General features: G+C 41.3%; 1 protein-coding gene across 4 annotated transcripts in view; it reads left to right on the forward strand.

Moving 5' to 3' along the window:
* LOC310715135 (specifically androgen-regulated gene protein) overlaps positions 1-10,173 on the forward strand; it is an 11,051-nt gene extending 878 nt beyond the window's left edge. The window contains exons 2-5 of one of the 4 annotated variants that reach the window (XR_014530243.1): positions 6,003-6,172; positions 7,324-7,510; positions 7,856-9,678; positions 9,897-10,173. Coding sequence is in view for 2 of the 4 variants with exons in the window: in XM_083521390.1 (XP_083377516.1) it covers positions 6,068-6,172; positions 7,324-7,510; positions 7,856-9,423 (1,860 nt within the window). In the remaining 2 variants the exon portion in view is untranslated. Of the gene's footprint in view, positions 1-5,023; positions 6,173-7,323; positions 7,511-7,855 lie in introns of those variants that run through there. The other 3 variants (XR_014530244.1, XM_083521390.1, XM_083521391.1) reach the window with 3 other exon arrangements.
* Positions 10,174-11,028: the final 855 nt, after the last annotated feature.

The following is an 11,028-nucleotide window of genomic DNA, read 5'->3' on the forward strand; positions in this document are numbered from 1 at the left end:
AACAACACACACACACACACACACACACACACACAAACTGAGTATTAATTGATACAGTAATTGTCTGCTAGTTTCTGTTTGTGATCGCATTTTTATTGCACTTGTGTTTCACTGTGCAGCTTCCACACAGATGTCATAGTGCACAGTCTGTAGTGAGCCTTAGAAGGGAACATGGAAGGGTTTGGAAGTGGAACCTAAACTGATCATTTCAAACCCTTTTTCATTCCCATGATAATGAAATTCTAGTAAACCGCAAGAGATGATTTTGTTCTCGAGCTTCACCAAGAGCTGAAGATATAAAATAATGAATTTTACAGCGTGTGTATATGTGTATATGTGTATATATGTGTGTGTGTGTGTGTGTGTGTGTGTGTGTGTGTGTGTGTGTGTGTGTGTGTGTGTGTGTGTGTGTGTGTGTGTGTGTGTTGTGATCAATGTTTTGGATGTGTGATAGACGAGTGTGTCCTGTGTGTTATGATAAAGATCTGACCATGACGTTATACATAACAAGAATGTGGTGTTATCATTTATTTCTCTTTACGTGTGTGTGTGTGTGTGTGTGTGTGTGTGTGTGTGTGTGTGTGTGTGTGTGTGTGTGTGTTTTTTAAGAACGTGAGCTGCTCATGCAGAAATCCTCCATAACACCATTTTCACTTTTCAGGTTTCCCTCCTGTGTGTGAGAGAGAGAAGGAGAGAGAGTGAAATCCTGTGTGTGTGTGTGTGTGTGTGTGTGTGTGTGTGTGTGTGTGTGTGTGTGTGTGTGTGTGCCCTTTCATGTGTGTTTACTGTAAATGATTTACACTTTGGGTTTGTGGACACCTGATCATATGATCAGTGTGTTCTTTTTGAACTTCCCATTCCACGTTATAATGACCTCCACTCTTCTGGAAAGATGTTCCACTAGATTTGTGTGAGATTCTTTCAGCCACAGGGGTGTTGGAAAAGTCGTACTGATGTAGGTAAGGTGAGGAGTCCTGGGGTTCAGTCAGTGTTCACATCCATCCATGTGTTCTATAGCAGGAGATCTTCCTCTCCAACCTGTGTAAAGCAGATATTTTTGGAGCCAGGTTTGGAGCCACGAGGTGAGAACGTGTGTGTTATGTTCGCTTTATCGCACTAGCCTTCAGCAGGAGTTCAGTACGGGGAATGACGGCATCTGGTGACTCTGACAGCGACATACCGCAGTCAAACATTACAAATCCATTTTTATTTGCCCAAAGTGTGTGTGAACCAAAGGTTTAAACTCAGGATTGATGAAATCTAGGAATTCGTAATATTGCATGTTTTAGAATTCATCTTGTGATTGAAGTTTTAGATAAAAAAAATCAATGATAAAAGGATGAAAAAACGTCAGATGAATTGTTGGTACTGTATTGGACCAGCTTTTTTGGACCATCAGAATATCAGGGACCGTCTCAGAAAGTACATTTCTGCTCATTTATATCCAAAGCTACAGCTGTAATACTAAACCATCCACCGGGGCAGGATCCAGTGCCACGCCGTTAAAAGAGCTGCCACCGAGACACAAGCATGTTGTGAGGAACATGTCTACAGTAATACCTCAATACTTGTTGGTTGTGGAACTCGTCAAATTTGGTACTCGTCACATTGGGCTGTTCCAGCCATCCCTCCATCCATCCAGCCAAAAACAAGCTACTATCTAAATTTACATACAGCATGATCTTATTAAATACCGTATGTAAATATAGATAGTAGCTTGTTTGATCCAGCAGATCATCCGTCTCCATACCCCTCTGTCCTCTACATCTTCTTTCAAACCAACTACCTGCATGTCTTCCCTCACCACATCCATAAACCTCCTCCTTGTCCTTCCTCTTTTCCTCCTTCCTGGTGGCTCCATCCTCAGCATTGTCCTACCGATATACCCCATGTCCCTCCTCTGCACATGTCCAAACCATCTCAATCTCGCCTCCCTCACCTTGTCTCCAAAGCAAGTCTAATCTAATCCTGTCCATCGTCGTCACTCCCAAGGAAAACCTCAACATCTTCAGCTCTGCTTCCTCCAGCTCCACCTCCTGTCTTTTACTCAAAGTAACCTGATGTATACTCTAATGTGAGTAAAATGCTTTCTACGTCATCAGGCCTGATTACAAAAATACTGGATCGTATGCATGCAAAGCATTCTGGATCAAAAGATCATATCATGTTGTACTGTGTGGGAACCTGATGTTTACACTTGTCAGTATTGCACATTGATAGAACATTCTGCAGCAGGAGGTCATAGATTCGTCTGTAACTTTTTGAAAAATTCAGTACGTTGTAAGATTCCTCCAGAGCCTCCTGGACCTTTAACAAGGTTAATACCCCCGATCAGTTTAGACTGATGCTTGGATTGGATCAAAAGTGAGTTCATTCTAGAACACACAAAAGTGCTTTGGAAGGAGGTTATCCAAAACTGCTTGCGTGACATCATCGCTGTGTTCTTAAGGCAAACCTCTCCATCCAGCTTTTTCATGTTATTGTTCTTTCCATGAAACGGGAACGTTCTCCCAACGCGCAGTAGCTTGCAACTGGCATGCAAACTTTCCAAGACAAATCTGATTGTGTGAGTGCAGGTGTAGACCTGGAGTGCAGCCCTACCTACTCGCTCTTCAGGTTTACAGTGACGTGCACGTGTGTGTGTGTGTGTGTGTGTGTGTGTGTGTGTGTGTGTGTGGTGTTCATTCTTTTAATTAACATGGTTTGCCAGGGCTTTGGTATGCTGAACAACTTGAAAAGTGCCCCTGCGCGAACAATGATCGTCATTCATGTGCGTTTTGTGTTCCCCAGCCGCCGCGCTTTTCCTGTTCCTGCTGCTCACAAACGAAGGTCTTTGGTAATATTTTGAATGCGAGATCATCCTGTGATGCGTTTTATTGAATAGAAAATACACAATAGTTACTGTTTGATTTGCAGTCGGAGATCGCTCATTGTCTTGTTAACGTTTTGGTGTCCCAGCGGCGTTATTGTTATCGTTTTCGTTTGTTTGCTCGATTGCTAAATCAAAGTCCGGGTCAAGTCAAGTAGTCAAGTTTATTTGTATAGCGCTTTTCACAACAGACATTGTCTCAAAGCAGCTTTACAGAAAACAACAGTGAAGGTGAATGGTGTGCGTTTGTCCCTGATGAGCAGCCGTGGCGACAGTGGCAAGGAAAAACTCCCTTAGATGATATGAGGAAGAAACCTTGAGAGGAACCAGACTCAAAGGGGAACCCATCCTCATATGGGTGACATCAAAAGTTTGGTCATAAATCTTTCAACAATACAGAACAGAAGGGTCGTGTCGTAGTTTCGGTTCGACTGCATTGAAACGATTGTGATCTTGTACGTCTGTATGCATCGACAGGGCTACAGCTCAGGCAGTGTTCTCATTATATTCATACCTTCTTTAATTGTTTCTCTTGATAACGCACCCATATGATCTCTGAAGTCTGTGTAGGCTGGTTTCAGACATTCATAGCAACAACTCTTGTTGCTAGGGTGGTTCCCTTAACCAACGAAACACCTTTTGTACATTTAGTATATAACTGGAACGGTGCATAAAGTGTGTTTTTGAAGCTTTACACAAAAACAAAGCACTTTGAATCATTTGCTATAAACATATATATATATATATATATATATATATATATATATATATATATATATGAGAGAGAGAGAGAGATGAGAATGTGTTTGCCTCTTAAATCTGGTTCCACTCGAGGTTTCTTCCTCATACCATCCATGCCACAGTCACTCCAGGCTTCCTTATCACGCATAAATACACATAATTCACTTATATTCATATTTTCGTTTACATTCTGTAAAGTTTCTTTAAACCAAATTTCTTTATCACCATTACTTTAATATCAGCACATGAAAACTTTAATGACAATCACATTGGGACACTTTAATTCTGGCCTACTGTCAATATCTCTGTCATATTTATACCATCTGTTTCTAGTGTATATATATATATATAATATATATATATATTAGTTATTATTATATCCTTACATTTTTATACTTTATAGTGTACTTAATACTTTATTATTTTTATTTATTTTATTTCTTCATATTCTATTTCTATTACATGTTGGACGGTTGTTAAAAGCGTCTCTGGACTCTTGAATTAATGAAAAATGCTGTAGAAATAAACTTGATTTGATTTGAACTAAATTTATTTCCAATGACACACTCTGTGCTGTAGTCTCTGAAAGCTGTCCCCGATGTCCTTGCCATTTTACCAACTAATGGGACGTCCCTAAACGTGTCTACGATGCGCGATTTCTCTAACCAGACATGTGGTCTGAACTTTTATACACCGTTTCATCTTAAATATATTCTATTATGGTTCATTGGGGTATTAATCTGGCACCATGCTTGTGGTGGTATCAACACTTTTCGAGACTTGCTGTGTTTACAAAAAAGTATTTTATTTATCTACGTTTACACACTATCACCTTACACTATCACCAATGCAGAGTTTCCAGCGTTCCTGCCACTTCTGGAATGTGTCCTGGAAGTCTTCTTTTTCGAAGCGTGTCAAGTGTTGACCTTTGATCTTCGAGAAGAGTTTGAAGTCCCCAGCAGCCAAATCTGGTGAGTAGGGTGTGGATCGCTCTCAGACGATCATCATGCACAAGTTGCCGAAGGGTTTGGATATTTTCGAGGGTTAAACTCGTTGAAGGTCTTCCTGATCTCTCGTCGTCTTCCAGCGATGTTCTTCCACTTTTGAAGAGCACGTGCCGCTCAAAACACCTCGAAAGCCTCGTTGCAGTGTATGTCAAGCGTATGTCACGTCAAACGTCTTTATGGCAGATTGGTCCAGTTTGAAACAGAAATTTACATTTGTTCTAATTTGCATAATGAAATCGCAGATGTGGTAGTCTCAACTTTTTGATACCACCTCATAATATCAACCAACATCAACGGCGCTACATGAAATCCACACTGATTGTGGGTAAAATTGGTGAGATTAATAACAAAATCCTCTTTATCCTTTTTTTTTAGAGACACACGTTCCTTTTGTTTCTATGCAACAATGTCAGTAATTGAATCCTCTCTTATCATGAATAATAGTTGAGATTCCTTTATGATCCAGTTCATCAATAGGATTTAGGTGTAGTAACTGTGCAGGCCATTCCATTAGAAATATCATTCCAGACCACTGTTTGCTCTCTAATTAACGCTTCTAGAGCTCAGACGTACGCTTTGGCTCATCGTCTGGTTGTATAGTGAAGTCGTTTCCAATGAGTCGGAGACCAGACGGAATTTAATGGTGTGAGTTGACGTATTGAATGGTAGACATGTTGCTTCAGGATTTCTTTCACTTTCCGGAATAAGTCTCCAAAAAAAAAAAAAAAAAAAAAATGTCGCACTCCACCTCCATGTTTGACTGTAGGGGTGAAAAAAGTCACATTTGCCTCCACAGATTCTTTCAGTCATTCACTTCTTGTGTGTTTTTGCATTTTACCGAGTCTGTTGCATTTAAACAAACCAAGAAACATGTATCTGTCTTGAAAAACATACAATTCTAGTTGTTTTCAGACTTTTCACAGGCATATACAAACTTAAAGCGCTCATCCAGGACGGCCTCACAACCATCTGCTCCTCAGAACAGAAAGCGATAACATTTCCTGCTTAATAATATCTCAAACCATCACAATAGCAAACAAACAATGTCATTTTCCTGTTCTGTTTTTCCTGCTTGTTTTAGGGCGTTGTTAGCAATTAAACATTTTATTTGTACTGAATTAAAAAGGTGCAACCATGCTAACGCTAAAACGGGTGAAGTATGAAAACACCCTTGTATGAACCTGGAGGGTGTAGGGTGTGACCTGCTTCGCTGCAGGTTTCGCAACCGCCGAAGAGCGTGACAGGGTTCTCAACTTCGGTGTGTTAGCAAACACTGCTTGCTCACTGTTTGTTTATGCTCTTTAATGATGCTATCGAATGGCAATGGGAATGAAGCGAGAGTTTAGGTGTCGGTTTGCTTCACTCTGATTCGCTCTGTGTTTCAGTTCCCCGGTGTGGCGTCTTTGCTCCCTGAAGGCGTCGATCGATTTTTCACCGCTTCTCAAGTGCGATGCCGATGCGTGACTCCTGGCAATGCGACTTTGCGCCAGGATTGCCGCTCAGAATGAACAGTGCAGGAAGCTGTGACAGCGTGATTAGCATCAACTCGGGCTACGTGAGTATGAATTATAGTTAAAAGTGTGAGTCAAATTGCATTAGTCAATTTTATACGAATGTTTAAGGTGTAAAATTGGAAAAATGTTATATGTATAATTGTTTTATTTTTATTGACTTTACCATGATACTGGGGGAAGTGGGAGCTCAGTAGTTAAGGCTTTGGGTTCATGATCAGAAAGTCAGGTGGTTTAAGCCACAGTATCACCACACTGCCACTCTTGGGCCCCTTAGCAAGGCCCTTAAAATAGGTTGTTGAGTGAGTAATTGTTACTTTTTTACTTTTAATAAAAGGTTAAGAAGATCCTGAGCCTTCTAAGGCAACAGTATTTGAGAGAATGCATCCTCTTTAATAACACTTTATTGCATAAAACTCATTTTTTCACTAATGATAGGGTCCACAATCCCTGAAGAATCTGTAGCTCAATATATCGCCAGATATTACACTCGATAAAGGAAGCTACGTTCTGGTGTTCCATGTCGGGGCCGGTTTTTCTATTCATCAGAGAGATAAGAAAAGCAAATATCAAACGTTCTGATCCACTGCTCATTTGTTACTGCCTAGTTGTGGAACGAGGACGCGTTGAGATATGAAAAAGCCCCGGGACATTCTGTATGTAACAAATAAATGTCACTGCACCTGGAAACGTTGCAGAAATATATGATTGGTTAGACCTCATGATGTATGAATGCGAGGCGCTACAGCGTGAAAAGGGAGCAGAAGAACAGGAAGTCTGAGCCTAAGGGCAAATTATTTCACACTAAGCACTAAGTTAGCACATTTTTTCCATTGTTGAATTCTTAAAGTAAACCTATCAAACCCCACTTCTGAAATTTTAAAGCAAAATATTATGAGCAAACTCCCAAAAATATGTTTGGACCAGATTTTTTGAGCTGCTATAGCCCATGGTCTGAAAGGTTTTATGTTGTTTTGTTACACAGCACTGGTCACAATGAAGCCACCGTGTGTATATTAAACATCTACTCCATCATCACCATATGTTGTTCAGACTACACAACTAGTCATACCAATGTTTTCTCCACTGCTCTGACTAGAAGACTTCACTACAACAATGACTAGCGATTTTAAATACAAACTAATCCACCAATCTGAAGTAAAGCATACTTTTCTTTCTTGTCTATTCGTGGTAGAGTGACGACAGTATGGAGCATCTATCTGCCGAAGAGCGTGCATGTCTCATGTTCTTGGAGGAAACAATCGAATCTTTGGAGACAGAGGACGACAGTGGCGTGTCAAATGACGAACCAGACCATCTGCCTCACAATCTGACAAATAAGACGGCTCATCTTGTGTCTGTTAGTCAAGTTAAACCAGAGGGTGAGTTTAAAGTGTGACCTTAAAGACATGAAGGGTTTGCTTGAGTCTTGGCTCCAAATGATCATTAACTTTACTGAACTGAATGGAAAGGCCATTAAACAGAATCTGTGAACAACAAAGCAGGAAAACTGCTGTTTCTGGAATGGCAGGATATATCAGACAAAATCTGAAATCAGATGTGCAGGCGAAGTATTTCTAAAGCTGTAGGAGCTCAGAATATTAGTTAAACTTTTTTTTAACGTTTCTCTATGAAGATTTCAAAAGATTGGTGTTATAATATTGATATTTTGTTTACGTATATCTCACATTTTTATCTACTTTTCCTCCACTTGTTTGTGTTTGCAGAATTCTCAAAACCTTTGGGAAAAGAACATAAATCCAACAAATTACCACTAGTTTTAGCCAATGGAAATAGCAAATTACTGAAAAAAAACGATTCCTTCACTAGTGAACAAAAGCCAGCTATACTGCCCAATGCAGCTAAAACCATTGCGTTAAACTCTCACAAGTCTTCAGCGCTACTGACTGCTGCAGATTTAACTACTAGATCATCTCCAAATCCTGGGAGACATAAACCAGAAGCGAAACCATACAGAGAGATGAATAACCTGCCACCTTCTTTTATACCCGAGCCTCCGGTCAGGTCTGACCCTCCAACTGGTGCTCCAGCCAAAGACAACCCTCCTAAGAGTAACTTTGATCCGAAGACCGATAAGAAGCTTAAGAGTGATTTATCCAAAATGACGATGGAGCTGCTTCCTCCACCTTCAGACTTTATGGATGAGCCAGTACTCCTTCCTCCTGCTCTTCCAGCAGAACAAAGCCAACCCCAAAGGCTTTCTTTACAGCTTGCACCTCAGGTCCAACCACAGCCTTGTCAAAGTGAAAGCTTGCCAACTGCCCCTCCTCTAGGTTTTGACGAACATATCAAAATGCCTGTAACATCATTGTTGACATCCCCAAGAGGACAGCTGTCCCCAAATGAACTAGACAAGTTGCGTAAAAAAGCATCACTTAAAAAAGTCCCTGAGAAATTACCAGTAGTCCAAGTAAAATCTGATCATAACGTATTAGACCAGGCAAATTCTCCAACCTTTGGTACAGATCACAGTGCAGTCACTGGATTGGAATATGGAGAACCTAAAAGCCCACCTACTGTGGCACCCAAACCCAAAAAACTGCCGTCCAGCATTGTCCTAAAAAGCCACAAAGATGCAACCCCAGGTCATACACTCGTTTCACCAGGGGACCGTATGATGATCAACAAACAGAAGATTCATCAGGAAGCTTTAAAGAAACTCGGCTTGCTGAAAACTGAGGGGATCAGCTCTGGTCTCTGCTCCAGTCCACCACACAAGACCCCTCTACAGACTTCCTTTAACACAGGCAATTCTCCAGAATCTTCTGTGCTGGTCCATGGCGATCACCAAACAATCGTTGAGGCACAAGGAAGAACATATTTTTCATTTTTGCCCGTGCACCCTGAAAAAGGAGAACAAGAAAATCTGTTGGTCACAAGGGAAAGTCCAAAACCCTTCGAAATGAAGTCGGCATCTATGGAGCGCTCTGGCGTCGGTCTGAAAAGCCTCACACTCGAGAATCCATCACACCTAACAAGCCAAGAAGAGAGTCCAGAGAATGTGGTGCTTCCTCAAGGACTTCAGCGAAATAATCATTCTCGAAATGCTTCCATGGATTGCTGGAAGGACTTTAGCCAGATGCCTTCTGAACCAATCAGAGGATCAGAACTCAGAAGATCTTTACCCATCCCTGCTCCATTACCGGCACAGTCGAAGCCTGAGCCCCAGAAGCCTCTTCGGTCACATGGCATCAGTGTGGTCATCTCCCCACAGAGCAACAATGGTGAGGACCGCAAGCAGGCGCTGAGAAGATTGGGATTGATCAAAGAATAATGTGCAAAAAACGAGAGACCTGAAAATGATAACTTTGCAAAACAGGAACAATTATCCAGATCCGGGATTAGTGTATATCTTTTACTTTCTGATCATTAGATTGGAATAGGGAGGCTGTGGTGTAGCACAGACATGGGTTTCCATTCCCGGTCCGGGTAAACCCCTTGCCTTGTGAAACGGCTAACTGACAATGCTTTCGAACTCGGGTGGTTGTGTTGGAGCAGAGACAACACTGCGGTGGTGGACAGTATGGAAGTAAATGTAACTTCCGTTTTTTCATGTATCTGTACTTTACTGAAGTATTTGCATTTGGGAGACTGTAACTTCACCAACTACATTTTGTGAAATCAGTCGTTCCTTTTTATTTCTGAGGATAAAAACCAATCAGGGTGACCCTAACTCTAGCACGAACATCCAGTTCAGCACATCTAGTTCAGCATCAGTGCAACAGCAAGCAGAACATTTAGAGAGAGATAAATGATGTAGAAACTCCAGACTCGAACTCGACACAACACACATGGAATTATTTGGTTGATTTTTTTAAGTAGAGGAAATGAAGGTTTTGGGTTCATGATGATTGTAATAGAAATCAATCAGTGTTTGAGTTATTAATATCATTCTATTAATAGATCAGTGTGCTGAGAGTCACATTCGAGTCTTTTCACATGAACTGAGGTGATTAAGTAAAGAATCTTGTGATAAAAATGATAACAGGAACATTATAGTTATAATAAATCAGTACTTTAGATACTTAAGGGTAAATACTTTTGTACTTTTACTCAAGTGAAAGTTTAAAGGGAAACTTTTACTGGAGTCAAATTTTACAGAGTGAATCTCTACTGTAACTCAAATACATGGTTTGTGTACTTCATCCACCACTGGAAAACACTACAGTGCAGAACGGAGGGGGGTCTCCAGGATATGGTTCGGAAGCCTGTTTTGTAAGATTTAGTTACAAATGGGTCTCTGTGCATCCACTGGGCTAAAGGTGCTGGATAAAGAGTTTTAAAGACAATCTTGGAATTCGTTTATGTTTTGGAATTGTTGTATTTTTTATTTTGGTGTATATTTGGTGGATTTCGAAAAACAGAGGAATTTACACTACTAAAGCAGCAGACGCGCGGACGAACATTTTTACAATTTTGTCGTATCGTCATCGTACGATCGAAAAATCGTTAGTCGGACCATCGTAACTCGGGGACCATCAGGATTTAGCAAATATAGATGAATTGTGATTATAGAATTGCGATTCATGGGGGGAGTGGTGGCTTCAGCGGTTAAGGCGCTGGGTTACCGATCGGAAGGTCGGGGGTTCAAGCCCCGGTATCGCCAAGCTGCCACTCTTGGGCCCTTGAGCAAGGCCCTAAAACCTCTATGCTCCAGGGGACCCTTATGAGAAAAATAAATCAAGGACCGTGACGTTGTAGCGACGTGGGGCCGCCTTCCCGTGGGCTCACCACCTGCAGGAGGGATCGTAAGGGACCGGTGCTGAGAGGATTGGGCAGCAGTCGAAGGCGGGGCTTAGACTGCTGCCCCCGCGACCCGAATTACGGATAAGCGGGAGAAGATGAAATGAAATGAAATGAATTGCGATTCCACTAGTGT

Source organism: Silurus aristotelis (assembly GCF_946808225.1).
Source record: "Silurus aristotelis genome assembly, chromosome: 19".
Classification (NCBI taxonomy): Eukaryota; Metazoa; Chordata; class Actinopteri; order Siluriformes; family Siluridae; genus Silurus; species Silurus aristotelis.